Source organism: Phaenicophaeus curvirostris, chromosome Z (genome assembly GCF_032191515.1).
Source record: "Phaenicophaeus curvirostris isolate KB17595 chromosome Z, BPBGC_Pcur_1.0, whole genome shotgun sequence".
NCBI classification, from domain to species: Eukaryota; Metazoa; Chordata; class Aves; order Cuculiformes; family Cuculidae; genus Phaenicophaeus; species Phaenicophaeus curvirostris.
The window spans coordinates 52,280,526-52,296,865 of NC_091431.1; the positions used below are offsets into that span (position 1 = coordinate 52,280,526).

The 16,340-nt window shown below is 42.4% G+C and overlaps 1 protein-coding gene across 1 annotated transcript in view; it reads right to left on the reverse strand.

The window, feature by feature from the left end:
- The window catches only part of SERINC5 (serine incorporator 5), a 44,255-nt gene that overhangs the window by 9,979 nt on the left and 17,936 nt on the right, over positions 1–16,340 (reverse strand). Inside the window, exons 3-9 of the mRNA XM_069880736.1 lie at positions 12,493–12,671; positions 12,123–12,205; positions 8,842–8,935; positions 7,056–7,267; positions 6,191–6,286; positions 2,311–2,437; positions 606–672 (exon numbers count right to left, since the gene is read on the reverse strand). Of these exons, the coding sequence (XP_069736837.1) occupies positions 606–672; positions 2,311–2,437; positions 6,191–6,286; positions 7,056–7,267; positions 8,842–8,935; positions 12,123–12,205; positions 12,493–12,671 (858 nt within the window). The remainder of the gene's footprint in view (positions 1–605; positions 673–2,310; positions 2,438–6,190; positions 6,287–7,055; positions 7,268–8,841; positions 8,936–12,122; positions 12,206–12,492; positions 12,672–16,340) is intronic.

A 16,340-nucleotide genomic window follows, 5' to 3' on the forward strand; every position in this document is an offset into this window, starting at 1 on the left:
TACTTAGCAAGAAAATATACAAGTCCCTGTGTTTCTGGGTGCTCCCAGCATAAGAAGGCCATAGAAATACGCAGGTGGAATGAAGAAACATATTGCTGAAACAGGGATGAAAAACACAACCCAAGATGAAATCAGAGATAAAAAGAAAAGAATTACTTATGTGTGGAAATACAAATAAGAAATAGGAACTTGGCATTATAGTCAGTTGCTATGAGAACAAAGGCAACCAGGACTGAAAGCATTCAAGAACAACTCTACTTCTTTATATGAGAGCTTCCCAGCTGATTTTGCCTTTAAATGAGAGGATATGAACTTGTGTGGAGCACAACAAAGTCTACAGGAAGTCTGCAGGATGTTAAATAAACTGCAAGAGCAGCGAATTATTTCAGTACAAAAAGGCACCTCCATGGGGCCAGCAAGAGCCACAGAAGGGCCAATGTGGACAAGTGCCCTGCGGAGTCCATACTCAGAGGCACACAGTATGTATGCTACAAAGAAGCTTTTGTTTTCACCTTATTATAGATTACTTAGCCAAGAAAACAACAGCAAGAAAAGCACATGAGGAAGTTTGCGCAGAAATCCTGTGGGAGGAAGCAAGAACTCACTTCAGTTTCAGGTGCTGCATATATTCCCCTCAGTGCCTCTGAGCTTGCACGTGTTGTTGAGGTCAAACTAGAAACAAAGGAAGACAGCGTCAAAACAAAAAAGTCTAAGCCCAACAAGGTGATTTTTCAACACAACCACAAACAGTCTACTCCATGTCTAGGCTAAGCATCTTCCCAGATAGAGCATTAAGCATGTGAAAAGTACGCTCTGCACAAATATAAACCAGCCTGACAAGACAGCCACTGGCCAACTGAGCCTGAATCGCCAACTGAAAAGTAGGTCACTCCTGAAAAGTAGTGAATTCATCACCATCCGATAAGAGCAAAGAGTGCTCCAAACTGCAGTTCAAAAGAGATCTTCCCTGCTGTGCAGAACCAACACTTTTATATATTAACTTCACAGCCATAACTTTGGCTCAGTATTTCTGTAAAGGCTTTGCCAGTGAAGTAAAAGGTCACTGGCAGCAGTCAATTTTCAAAAGTAAACTAGCAGCTGCTAGTGCCAGCATACCATTTTGCTGGAAATCACTTTCTAGCATGATTGTAATTGTCTGGAGGGGCATCCTTTCTAGTTTCTTCTGATTAGAAACATTTCTTTATCAGTCTTCCCCTTTCAGGATATGTAATGCAAAGTTTCCATTTATGCACTGGGGGATGTGTGTTAATGCTTTGCTGTACACACTGAGCATTAGCAAGCAACATTTCAAAACTTTGCCCTTGAAGGCCTTATTATCTCCCCAGTTACCTGACACACTTTCCCTGCAGGCTACATTGAAGGTTGTCTGTGCTCCCAAAATACATTCCTGAGGCACTGGAAATACCGTTCTAATGTGAACTAGATCCATGATATATGACACCCACGTATCTGATATCAGAATTAAATGGAAAACATACACATACTTGATAGCAAAAAAGTAGCTGGGTTACCTCTTCAGAAAGTCCCTCATTTTCACTTCAAAATTATGAAGGAGTTTCAGTATGTGAATTTTGACGTAGACTCATTCAGAAGGAGAACCTGCTCAAAAACCTGCAGCACTCGGGCAATGTTGTCCCCTGGCAACCCACAGAGCCAAAACAAGTGATACATCACCTTTCAGTCATCAGCTACTCCCTCTCTGCCCCCTTCCTGGAGCATGGCAATTTATTGATGGGAGCTGCAGTAATACAAGGCAAGCATCACAACTATACAAGCACAGACATATTTTTTAGAGCAGGAGATTGCCAGCAAACCCTCACGGCAGTACTGTGCTCATCACTTGTTCAAAGGAAGCCCTAAACCCTCCCAACAGTTTTGTTTGTGTTAAAGACCCTCGACGAACAGTTAAAGCCTCTGCTAAGAGGCTACAGAAATTTCATGTAGTTTTACATGGACATACCTGCATAGAGTTTTTCTTATAGAAAGAGTAAATACAGAATCTAAGCATCCCAAGATTGTTTGGGATCACAGGCAGCTAGAATTTTATCCCTTCCACCTCTAGGTGTAAATTGCTCCATTTGGTGTTAAAGAAATATATTTGTTTCAAAAGTTAGATTATCATCTTGTTGAACACTAACCACTCTGAAACTAAGGGGAATACAAATGTTCCAGCTCACTTCTATTCTACTTCTCCCTATTACTTTGTCTGCATAAGGTCTGTGATAAGCTTCTGCCAGCCAACCACAAGATTGCATTTAAAATGAGGTAACCGCAAACCCCCAGACTTACCAAGAATATAAAATGCAGCCAAACAGAATGGTAGTACCCAGGCCAGTAACCAGGTTTTCATCTCTGTGCAGGCCTTGGCTAAATTCAGGTACACAGATCGTGATGTTCTGATCGTTTTCATCCAGGACTTCACAAAACAAAAGAAACAGAGAACTGTGAGCAAAGCTCATTTCACTGCATTTCAACGGTGTCTTCATGCTGAACGTTTTCAGAAAAATATTTTTATTACTTCAGATACCGAGCAGGCACATTTCAGTGGTTTCTATCTATCTTTTAAAAGGATTATACAGAAAAAGAATTCTGTAAATCTGACTTGGCAGATTCTCTGTTTCGGGCAAAACAAAATCACACCTTAGTAGAGTACTAAAATTTCCTGTTTGACCAAACCACATGAACAAGGAGAAAAGACTGTCTGGTGAACTAAGAAATGAGAAGTTGAAAGTTTACCAAGACTTGGTTTCCAAGACCACAGAGCCATATAACACCAAGATAGTACAGACGGGAGACCATACATTTCTTTGAAAGCAGGGGTGCCTTGAGGACAACTATGATATTCATACTCATGAAAAACAGGTGATGTGTAGCTGCCCTGTTCTCAGAGTGATATACAGAAGACCAAAAAAAAAGGAGATGCACTAGTTAAAGGCAAGATTCTGTCTTAACACCTATGCAAATACTTCTAGGTCCCTGAAATCAAATCAATTCAGTCCTCAGTATTCCAAGAAGCATCTGGCTTTTTAGTGCCTGCTTGCAGTCAAAGCAAAGCAGAGCAGTACCCTGCAGCACCACTCCAAAGCAAGAGATTACAACTGCACCGTATCTCAAATTAGAAGCTTTTTGAGCCAATGCTGCTTAAGACAAACTGCGTTCCCACGTCTTTTTTCCTTCCAGCAGCCACTCTACATCCCCATTGGGACAGCACAACCGTTCGTAGGGGCAGAGGGCAAAACACAGCACAGGCTACATCCAGCTTAAAAATAAACTCAAAGTCAGTGCACTGAACTGGTGAGGCAGGATTTTGTGTACCCTTGCAGGGCTGCACAATCAACTTCCTTGACACACAGCACAGTGAGAACGTAAGAGCAAAATAAGGGATAACAAGTCTTTATAGAATCACAGAATCATTTACGTGAGAAAAGTCCCTAAGGATCACAAAATCCAATGATTAACCTGACACTGCATGCTCACCCCCCTCCCCAAACATGCCCTAAGTGCCACATCGACAAGTCTTTAAAATACCTTCAGGGCTGGTGACTCAACCACTTCCCTGGGCAGCCACTTTCATAGAATCATAGAATCACCAGGTTGGAAGAGACCCACCGGATCATTGAGTCCAACCCTTCCTATCAAACACTAAACCATTCCCCTTAGCACCTCGTCCACCCATGCCTTAAACACCTCCAGGGAAGGTGACTCAACCACCTCCCTGGGCAGCCTCTTCCAGCATCCAATGACCCTTTCTGTGAAAAATTTTTTCCTAATGTCCAGCCTAAATCTCCCCTGGCAGAGCTTGAGGCCATTCCCTCTTGTCCTGTCCCGTCACTTGGGAGAAGAGGCCAGCACCCTCCTCTCTACAACCTCCTTTCAGGTAGTTATAGAGAGCAATGAGGTCTCCCCTCAGCCTCCTCTTCTCCAGGCTAAACAACCCCAGCCCTCTCAGCCGCTCCTCATAAGGCCTGCTCTCCAGCCCCTTCACCAGCTTTGTTGCTCTTCTCTGGACTCTCTCCAGAGCCTCAACATCCTTCTTGTGGTGAGGGGCCCAGAACTGAACATAGTATTCAAGGAGTGATTTCAGTGCTTGGCAACCCTTTCAGTGAACAAATTTTTCCGAATACCCAGTCTAACCCCACCCTGGTGCAACTTGAGGCCATTTCCTCTCAACCTATCAGTTGTTACTTACACCTGTCTCACTGCAGCCTCCTTTCAGGTAGTTGAAAAGGGCCATAAGGGCTCCCCTCAGCCTCCTTTTCTCCAGACTAGACAATCTCAGTTCCCTCAGCCACTCCTTATAAGCCTTGTGCTCCAGACTCTTCACCAGCTCCGTTGCTCTTTGACACACAAACACCTTAGCCAGGGACATGCAGGATCCCCCAGCTGTGTCCATCAGGAACACATCTGCAGCAAGGCAGGTCCACTATTTAGCAGGCCTTTTAGCTACATCTGGCACCAGAAAGCTAAGGCACACTGTGATAAGCACAGGTTCAACAGGCATTACCTTTTGTTTGCTCATTCTTTCTAAAGATATTTGCAGTTCTCTTTTCTGGGTGCTGCAAATAAATACCTCTAGTTTGCATTTTCTTCAAGCCTGGTTTGCAATGTGGTTGATTTGCAAGGCGGCCAGTTTGAAAGCCCCTCATTGAGGAATGAGTCAACATTAGCTAATTTTATGGCAAGTATGATGGGACAAGGCAGGGGACACCTTAGTAAGTGCCAGCACCCCACACATTCTCCAGCACATGCCACTGTAAAGGCTACATAGACTGGTGTGAGAGTTTTTAACACCCAGACAGGGTAGAAAGGAGCGTCTCTGAGAGAAGATGACAGCCATGTGAGTTCTTTCCCCTGGGAAGACAAGGAGGAACTTTTAATTCAGGAGTTCTGAGAGAGTGTGCTTGATGCATACTCTGACAAATGCAATAGCAGCACTTGCAATACGTTCAAGAAGAATCAGAACATTCACTTAACTGCTAAAGGCATTCTTCCCCTTTTTTCTTTCTTGCTTTTTTTACCCTGTGTTCAAGTTTTACGAGTAATGCAGATACCTTCCAAATTAACTTTTAGATTCATTCAAAAATACAATTTAATGTCCACAAGTAAATCTTCCAATCTAATTACTGCACAAGTGTGACGGAGATTCTCCCCCCCGCCCCCATCTCTTTCTTTTCTTCTTGGGAGGAACCTGTAGAAACTACTCCTTCCTGCCAATGGACTTACTTTCCTCTATTTATTGTTGTTTCAACTATTCAACATTAGAAAATGAGCAATAATAAAGAAGGGGATTTTTAGCATTACTAATTTGAACCAGAGTAATCTTCTGTATGTAAAAAGAATGCTTCCTGTCCAAATAAGTGACTCTGATGGTCACCTGGGAAAAGGAAATAGTTTGAGTTTTGCTTGTAACATCTTGCTGTGTTTTTGTAGCGTAAAGAACTCAAAACTCTAGGGATTTCCCTACCCCTGGTTTCCAAAGCCAGTGGTTAGAAGGCAAGAACTCTGCTGACTACCAGAATCATCTCAAACAACTGCAACATAACTCGAAGTCCTTTCTCAGAATATTTTCTTACAAAATCAAAGACAACTGGTACTCAAGTTTTTGCTCCATTAGCAGTCTAAAGCTTAGGCTATCTAGCATACCAATTCTAGGAGAAAAAAACCAAAAGTTATTTTAGTACCCATTCTAGCCAGCACCTAATACCTGGTGGTGGACCTAGTAAGCTTCTGGATGAAGCTGATCACCTAGTTGCTTCCAGAGGTACCCAAGGGCCATTTGTTCCAATCATGTGAGCAAATGTCACGTATTTAGTCATGTCCTGTATAGTACAAGAACATGCACTTGCCATATAAAGGGTAGGCTATACAACACTCTTTTGGAAATTTGTCTGTAGGAAACATGATGGAATTACTCTGCTACAACAGATGCAGCTCACCCAAGGCAAGTTAAGCTCCCCTGGACCAAAGCATTTAAGGCCCATGGACAGTGCCAGTTGCATGGTCTCTCTGCTGCACAGATTCATTTTCAGTACTTCCAATTTCTGCATAGGCCAGGACAGACCAAGACAGCACTCCCATATGCCCGTATTTGTTAATTTGAGTTTGCTGAATTCTTATATCTATCACATGCCATTTTGTAAAAATATTACAAAAGCATTTGATAACTTACTAGTCTCCGGTGGCTTGCTGGATAGTGCTGAGAAAGTCAGGTACATAACATAGCAGCTAATAACTCCTGACTGGAGCAAACCAGAATGGGGCTGACCTTTACAAGAAAGAGGAAAATAAGTGATTTTTGCATACATTTTAACAAACTGAAAAATAAATTTATATACCTTCGAGAACAACACACTACTACCTTTCAGAAGAGGGGAGTATCCTTTATGTTTTACTCAAAGCAGTTCACAAGTCTTAGAGGAAGCTTAGATACACTTCCACTGTCAAGTTAAAAAGAAGAGTCTGTCCCTCAGTTATGCTGGCTGTTTCAGAAAAGCATCAAAGATTCACACATAAGTTAAGAATCACACACACCCCCGCTCTTGTCAAAAGCTCCAGCATTCCAAAGGCTGCTGCCATTTAACTGCTGCCATTATAGTTTCATTTGTTCATCAAATCTGTGTTGGAGTCAATCAAATTACTATTTCCAGGCCCAATGTATACAAGACACTAACAGCACACATAAAATATACTGAAGCACAAAATACTGCTGTTAGGTCCTCCAGACCCAAATTTTACAGATAGTAAATCACAAGCACCCAAAAGTAAATAGTAAAACAGAAGTGAACGAGATTGACAGCTATTACTTCAACTGATACCACTGCAAGAGTTGCATGAGCCACATACACAACACATGCCTCACACTTCTGTGGTTTTAGCAGCTGGGCTGATGACCAGTGTAGGTAAAGGGACAGAAGCAAGAGCAGCACCAGCTCTGAACTACCATGAAACTTTCTGCCCAGAACATGGCTCATGCCTCCAGGCACACAACTGTGGCAGCACCAAAAACTCAGGAGGAGAAGAAGTCAGCAACTCACGATCCTGGACACAGGGTGATATGGCCACCAGTGACACGAAGAGGCATAGGCCACCATTAACACCGATCAGGACCTTGTTGTACATGCAGCCCTTTGAGTGTGTGTAGAAAATAGCCATGAGGACCAGGGCTGCCACAGCAATGGAGTACAAGATGAGAGTGACCAGGGCAAGCAATCCATTCCACATCTGCTTGTGGTTTGCACCTGCAGTCCTGGAGAGAGAGAGAGATAGAGATAAACACCTCAGCTTTGTTTCCTCCCTGCCCAGAACTGCAGTAGAATAGTTTATATACTCAAGCCCAAAAGACAGTACTTTCCTGAAGCACGTGGACACCACTACACCAACACACACCATTGTAAGGTCCCTCCCAGGAAACATTCCTTAGCATTATCTTCCATATTATCTTGTCCAGCTGTTTCTTTAATTACAGCCCAGCATGACTCCTAGGACTCCCAAACTCTGGGATCAGCCCCATCAGCACATTTCAACCTCAATATTTCAGATATTTTCTCCCTGGGAACTCAAGAGTGTGCCAGACTCAGCTAGCGAGCAGTGCTCTTCACACGAGGACAGCAAAGGCATATTGCTTGGCACAGCCTCTCTTCTGCCCCTTATGCTATCCTGACAGTTTCAATACCCTTTCACTCAAAGAGGCTCCTCTCCACTTGGGTGTATCCCATCAGGTTCCCTCAGCTAAAACACGGTCCATCTTGTTTTCCTCTCTTCAACTTCCAAACACCTGATGCAAAGATCACTGGGTTTTTTTGGCATAGCAACTAAAAAAGTTGTTTTGGCACAAGTGTCTTGTCAGTGCATGGAAATGGGGTTTTTTTGGTTTTGCTATTGTTGGGTTTTTTTTGTAGAAATATGACTCATTCTAAAATAATATGTAATGCAGAGAGTGCTAAAGTTAAATACTGCTGCTGGAAATCTTTCATCCACAGAAAAGCATCTACAGAAGTTAGCAGTAAAAATATGCATTGGAAGGATATCTTCACCTCTTCCTCCATGAAAAGAGATATCTAGCAAAGCCCAAAGGTTTGCTAAAACTCCTTCCCAGCAGTCAGTATGCTAACTAGAGCAACAGAGGACCACAAAGGTTTATGGAGGAAGAAATGAGAGACAAAGGGTGGAGGTGGAAGCAGGAGTTCCCGTGTATACATAGGAGAATAATTTAAATATTTTAAATGGGTGAAAGGCTAAGAGCTAGGGAGGTAACAGCAAATATGCTTAAACCAGAAACGAAGCCAGTGCCATAATGGGGTGTAGGTGGTTTGATAATGGAATCTTGCACATTGAGATCTAAGCAAAGAAGTTGAAGACAAAGTAGCAGTTCTCACATTGAGAAAAAAAAAATTACATGCATTAAGCTGACACAAAAAAAGCAGGATTTATCAGTTTAGATCACTGCACACAGATTCAACACTACATTTTGCAAATTTAGTTTTATTCTCTTGCACTACACTGTTTCCTAGCAGACATATTTTCATGTAACACATAAAACAACTTAAATGAAGAGGTTTTTGCATGCCGACATGCTACCATTTATTGGAAGCTGAGCAGGCTAAGAATAAATAAGTGGAATAGAAGTTAATAAGGAGGAAACACCTCTGCTGGGGAAGGAGAAAGTGGATGAAGCAAAGATGAACAGCTCTAAATATTCATATTAAAGTGTCTTATTTCAGAAATTACATTCATACAACTTTTGAATTCTTTGTTACAAGAAATTTATTGTTCAGCAGTCCATTAGAATTTTATGGAAACAGCTACTTGTCCAACACATACCAATTCTTATTCCATTTGTGTGCGAACTCAACAAGCAGCATGAGTTGAATGGCAATGAAAAGGAAACCTCCTGTTGCTCCTACGTAGCGCCAGGCTGCAAGTCAGAGAGATAGAAAAATAGGTCAAGCTGCAGTCGCCTTTCCCTTGAGATAAAATGGAATCATTGTCTCTGCAGTGAAGCCGTTAGATTATTTGAATATCTCAAGCTCACAGACGTAGCAGATGAGAGATTTCAGCTGAAAGGCCAGCTCAGCTAACTCAGGATTGATTAATTCAGTTTGTAACCTGTTACATTTTCAAAATAGGCCTGTTAAGACATTTACTGAGTTTCCCTAACCTAAAATATTTTTGTGGAGGATAGGAGTTACTGTATTCAGGCAGAACATACTGAAACCTTTATTTGTGACTGGTGAGAGGGAGTTGGTGTGAAGGCATTTCACAGGAATCTAAACCCTGAAATTGCAAGGTATTGAAACCCAGTACTGGAAGAGAAGAAACTGCTCTTTTTAGATTTCAGTACCACATCAAAACAAAGGTGGAGCTCATAACTATTTACAAATGCTGTCCCACACCACTCCCAAAGAGACGGGAACACTTGGTATTCACTGACTAGTTTTAAGACAGGTTATTTGACTACTTAACCATTGACCTACATATACTATATTTGGGTAGCTGTTTGGATACTTGGGACAACAGGTCTCTTGCATGCAACATCAGAAGTCTCTGGGGAAATACAGACACCTAATTAAACGAGATGCTGCTGTGCAGTGCATAGCATATAAATGACTCCACGTGTGCAGCTGATTTCAGTCAAGACAACCAACAAAGTGCTTGAGTAAGGTTCAGCCATATCCTACCCCTCTGTTTTCCTTTTGAAAAAAAAAAGCTTGTGCAAGTAAAGCAGAGGAACAGAACAGTCAGGGCATGTTACCCTTAGCAGATAATGCAGAGATTTCTTTTTATTGGACCGTAAGCTCATTATTTGAAAGCAAGCAAATATGTCAATCATCTGGCTTTGCTAAATGTATTTAACGCACTTGATAAATGTGCTCTCTTTCAAACAAACAGAACAAAAATTGGAAGAAGCTAGCATGTAAAAAAGTACATAAAAAACAGGCATGAAACAAACTGTGCATCTGTGTTTTGGAGAGATACAGTAGGAAAAAGCAGACCACCAATGAAGCAAGTAATTAAATAGCTCGACTCAGGATCTCCCACTGCCACAGGTAGGACACTGCAGGATCTTTAATGGATCCATCAGAGATAAGGTTGTCCTGGCCAGTGTGGATCTAACACTACAGCCCACATAAACCTAGTAATTGCACGTAATACTCCTCCTCCATGATTAACAAACTGCTAAGCATGGAAAGAACAGCAAAAGGCCTTTTGTTGGGTATTTTTTAAGAAAAAGTAACCAAACTGGGAGAATGCTCAAAAAAAAAAAAAAGACAACTAAGTTTCTTGATAGGAGGGGGAAAAAGAAGAAAAGCTGAACCCACACAACAGTCAAACCATCTGTAAATTTTAAATTCAGAGGCTGACTGGAGGGCAGTTTAGCAGGATGTGCAGAATAGAGCTTTAGACAAAAAAGTCACAAGCTAATTTGGAGAACAAAGCTTTTTATGCTCTATCTTCACACTATGTTACACTGCTGTTGAGGAATAGCACTGTAATCGGCACAAGAAGTTCTGTTTCCCCTTGTCCCCAAACACTTAATTTCTTGATGACTTTTCACCATGAAAATAGTCGCCTGCAAAAATGATAGGCAGTCTTCCTTCTTATGAGTACAAAGCATTGCACTACTACCAGCGCATACAAGAAAGCTGGAGAGGGACTTTTTACAGAGGCATATAGTGACAGGACAAGGGGAATGGCTATTAATTGGAGAGGGGAAGATTTAGATTACACATTAAGAAGAAATTCTTCAATTTTAGGGTGCTAAAGCACTGGAACAGGTTACCCAGGGAAGCTGTGGACGCCCCCTCCCTGTAAGTGCTCAAGGCCAGGTTGGATGGGGACTTGAGTAGCCTGATCCAGTGGGACATGTCCCTGCCCATGGCAGGGGTGTGGAAGTGGATGATCTTTTCAATGTCCCTTCCAACCCAAACCATTCTACAGTTCTATGATCTTTCTAATCCAAACAGTGATTAGATACTGAGGACAACTACACACAGCTATCCCAAGACTTCGCAGAGGGATAAGGAGCCCTTCACTTCTGGGGCGTGAAACTGAACCAGGACCAAACACCTAGTAAGAGCAAGAAGCTGAAATGCATCTATTAGCGGTAGACTTGAAGCATTTTTACATTAGTTTGCCAGAGCAGCATGCTCACAGTACGTCTGCCCACTCCATTCTCTTTCCATGTAAGTCCTCCCTCCTCCCTTTTTAAACATCCTGGCTAGAGGAGATGGGTGCTGAAAACACAGCTAACCAAGCAAGCCTTAGTGGAAACAGGCAGCAGACACAACCATTCCTTTGCGTTACTGATCCTACCCCCTTCCACCCACCTGGACTCAACAGCTTAAGGGCTTACAAGTACCTGGCAAACCGAAGAGCATAAACTCATCCCAGTATCACTGGGAATTTTGCTGTTAGCCCTGTAAGAAGCACCCCCTGCAAGCTGGGATTTAAGCATTGGGCTAGTACCAGCATGCCTGTGGGGTGCCAGGGTGTCTTTCAAAACTGAAAATGCTTCAGGCACAGCATCTTCAGCAGAGCACTTGCAACACATCCCAAGAAGTTTAATCTTACTTTACTGCATTTATGCCACCAACATGAAAGATAACGACATCTCAAATTCCTTTGCGGCACTGCAGGTTTCCAGGCAGCCAATACAACCAGCACATGGGAGGTCACTATGGCCCTTTGAAAATTGGTACCCCTCCACCATGCACCATGGTCTCTGGCTGCTGCACCTCAGCAGAGGTGCCTGCACAAGCCAAAGTAACATGCAGCTCTACATTCCTGAGTGAACAATTTCTTGTGCACCATTATAGCTCCCTGCTTCTTAAAGACTTTGCAAGATAGCATCACAGCAGTACCCATTTGTCCTGCTGTTGGTAAGAAAAAAAATGCTCTTTACTGCACATTCACATGAAGGTCATATACTCTGTGCACACTTAGTCCCTCCAAACAACTCCAAGTATTTCTTTTGCACCTGGATGATAGTGGCTTTACTTGAAGAAATATGGCAATATTCACACTGATCACACCTTTAGATTTTATAACCACTCACAAGGTAGTATAGAATGAAAGAGCATAACAAAACAAGAAGTACGTACCATTGAGAAAAGTGTCCTGATCAGGAATGAAGAAGGCTCCTGAGCACATCGCTGCCAGAAGTATAAGTTTAAAGAACCAGAATCTGAACAAGAGGAGCGGAAAAAACATACATCACTTGATTTTAACAGGAATTAGAGGTCTTCAACTCAAGTACCATGAGGAATCTCTATTTAAAGCCCAATAAGAGAAAAAAAAAGCTTCTGATGACCAATTGCCACTTTAGTCAGTTTTTCACTTGACTGCATTATTTCTGGCAAAAGCAGTAAAACCAACTTTTGTTTTGTTTTGGGTTTGGGTTTTTTTCTTGCCTAGTAGACAGCACAAACCTGCAAAGAGAATTGGAAATCAAGCTATCAAACAAATACTCACCCGTTATGAATGTATGCTCGGCAGCTTTTGCTGTTGTTAATTTTGATGGTGAACAAAGAGAATAAAAAGAAGAAACAGGCCATTCCAAAACAGACTTTGTACACTGCAGAGTATCCAACCAACTTTTCGCACATCTCACCCGCCTGAATACCCTTGCACAGTTCCTCATAGAAGGGAATCTGAAAAGCACAACACATTACAAGCCATTACATAGTACACAGGGCTCCTCATAACCAAGCATGCCTACACCTACACACCACTCACTTTTCATTGGCTTCATTTAACACCTTTCACTCTTGACACCCACCAGACTAGACTGAAGAGCTCAAGAGACAAAGAAAGGTAAAGCACAGGGGACTGGAGTTGTCTAAGGGCCCCCACTCTCAAATCCTTCCAGATGCTTTGGAGTGCAAGTCCACATACCTTCCCTTCAGCTCTCTTGGCTTAAGCCATCCGTACCCCTTATCCCCTCACCCTAGGGACACTCTCCCTTTTTCCTATGTTTTACAGCAAAAGACTCTGATTGATTCAGTAATCCAGTTTATATGAGCCATGTGTGTAATTCTGCCAGCGGAAAAGGAATGAATGGAGCTGTTGGGCAGAGCGCTCTAACTTGTGCTGCCATCAGTGAAAATGTAGAATGATGCACACCCGAACAGCAAAGGAAGAGTAAGTCTCCTCCTCTCCTTTCCAGTCTCTGAAAGGGAGTTCTGCCAATTGCTCTGATTTTGTTTTAAATTAACAGAGAGGCAGGAAAATTCCACTCTTCCCTTGACTCATTAAGTATTTGCGTTTGAGGCCATGCTCTCTGCAAGGGAAAAGCAAACAGCTGCATATTTCAGCTTTGGTTTCACCAGACAAGCATAATGCTAGGCACTCAAAAAACACAAGTCTATGTGGCCAGCACCCAATCCTGTGGGGTGCCCCTGTGCAGACAACCCCTCTCACAGCCAGTAAGCCATTCAGCTCTACAGAAATATAGGCATTTAATTAGAAAACCATCAACCCTTTCAAAGAAAGAAGGGCCTCTCTGTATGCTCACAGCCCTCAGCTGAGGCTGGTGAGACCAGTAGAGCAACACATCAAATCCTCTGCAGTTGATCGCTGATACCTGCACAGGTAGCTAGATGAGACAGAGGACAATGTGTTTCAGGACAAGACATACACCAATAAATAACTTGGGCAAAGGAAATGGAATGAGACTTCACAGAGCATTCTGCCAGGCCAGATTTTACTTAGGAAAAAGATACAAAGATTGTGGGCAACACCATCCTCGAACATTTCCAAGAAATAGGCAAATACAGGAGTCTCTCCTCTTCCTTCAGCAGGCAAGTCTGTATACAAATCCAGGACAAGAAAAGAACAAAAAGCACCCATAAGCAAGTATTCCCAGTTGGATAAAACACTATGCAAGATGCAGGAAACGAGGGATAAACACGTAACTCCTAGCTTCCAGCCACCAGGCTCTGAAAAGCCTGCTTCCCTCAGCAGGGTATGCAACCTCCTATCCCACACCAGCAACCCTAATCAGTCAGCAGCTCAACAACCTGTTTCCCAAAAAGAAAATATATTGTAGCAGCTCACAGCAATGGTGAGTTGCACTACTAAGGGCAGCAAACCAAACTATGGCACAGAGCTGATTCTAGATGGGATAGAACCACCCAAAGAGATGAAAAGCAGGTCTCAACACAGCTCATTGGCGTTAGAAGAACAGATTCAAGCTGTGCCACACCAAGATGCTCTTTCAGAAGTTACTCAGACATGAGTAGCCACTGTGTAAGAAGTTGGACAGTAAATGAGAAGCTATCGTTAACTTGCATCCAAGAATTTTTACAGAGCTTCTGAGAAGTCACCTGGGGCATCGGTGATGCCTTTCCCAGGCAACGAAACATCAGTCTGAAAAATGTGCCAGCAATCAAAACAAGTAAATGGATTGATTGGAACAATTAGGAGACCTATCAACGCCACAGTGATGCCAGGGCAAGCCAAAGAGCCACCACAATGACAGAGAAAGCAAGTGGGCTATCAACTACTGCCTTCCAGTTCTTCACCTGCAACAGCAATCAGGCAGCAGAGATTAAAAAGATGCATAATACTGACCTAACATTATCTCTGAGAAAATATATTTGTTTGATATAGACAATAGTACTGACCAAGGAGCCAAATTCCTTTAAGATGGGTACTTGGTACTAATCAACATTTTGCTTATGAGACTTATCGACAAACCAAAAAATTACCATTAACTTGATTAATCAACTAGCTAATTAAGAACAGATCTCTGGGTAACTGTTAAAGGGCATCTTCCTTAATCATACAGGTTTCTACAGAGACATTGATGGGATTTTTGACCCTATATGTTCTTTTCTCCATTTACTAGTCATTTCCTTACAGATCTAGCTGAGAGAAAAATGGGTGGATTCACAAGAACAATAGCTCAGTTTGTGTCTACACAAGCAACAAAGAGCTCAGCCACCATGTAGCATGCACAACTCTATGCAGTAATAAGTGATGGCCACCGGAGTAGTCCTGTGGGATTGAACACCCTTTTTAGAGAACTGTGATCTTGACAGAACAAAATGAGAATAAAGCCAAACACTTGGGGACCTCAGCAGACAATAAACACAAGCACAATGCTGAGGACAAGAGCGCTGATGTAATTAAAAGGGCTTGTTTTCATGAGAGGATGGTCTACTGCTGGGAACAATTTATCAAGGCTTATGTGACTACTTCACCAAATGTTAAAAAATACTTTTTTTCTTTTTTTAAATTCTGTATCTCTGACACATGTTCAGGTGCTGAGCAGCCTGCCCAGCCTATGTGATTCACCAGGCTTTCCATCTGCTGTGTAGTTTTGCTAGCTGTTGAAGTTATGGGTTAGTTATCTGCCAAGTTTGATACAATGAAATATACACTTTTATACCTTTGAAAGCAACAAAAGCTAAATTGTTTGGCCCCCGAGTAGGAGACAAAATATTCTTGCTGCAGAAACTCCTCATCCGCTCAGATAACGTAAACGCCTCAGTTGCTGCATAAGCAATGATGTTATCACAGCAAAGTCAGTAATTTTTCAAGTGCAGTGAAACCCTTTGAGACGATGGCAACATCTACACAAACAAGGGCAGACTGCCCTGAACTTGCTTTCCCCTCACTATGAGCTGCTGGCGCCTGAAATAAATGCTGTGCAAGAAGCAAGCCAACACTGTCACACTGTGTCTAGGCTTCAGCTGGCTGGGGCTTAGTGACCTCTGAGCTTGGGTCTGCCTGCATCCAGACATGTGAACGCAGGAGTATGAGAAACAGCATCAGAGGGGGAACAGGAAGGAAGAAGGGTGTAAAAATGGGCCTGAAGAGGCCCAAGGAGACTGCTTTCATCTGGATGCAGTCATCCAGCAGAGAGAATGTGGCAGACAAAGTTTGTTACGGAAAAAGAGGAAGCACGAAAGAATATTTGTGAAGGTGGGGTGACAAGGGCAAAACCTCAGGCAAAAATGCCTGTTTTCAGCAGCTGAGAAATGAAAGAGGAAAAAAAAAAATAACTGGACATGCCATCTTGCATCTATGGCTAAATTCTTATCAGAGACAGGCAATGGGCACATGCACTTAAAAAAATTCATTTTTGGTAGCAGATGAAGGTTTCAACATACTATAATGCACTTAAGGGCCAAGATACAAGCCTGGCTGGGGAAACAAGCCTGAAAGCATGCTCTGCCAGAACATGTCACCATCTAGAACTGAAATGATTAGACTCAACTGAACGTTTTTTACTGGTGTTTGTTTTCCTGAAATTCATATTTTCCTTTTCATTATTTGAGTAGTGCATGGAAATTTTCAGGGTGAATCCACTAATT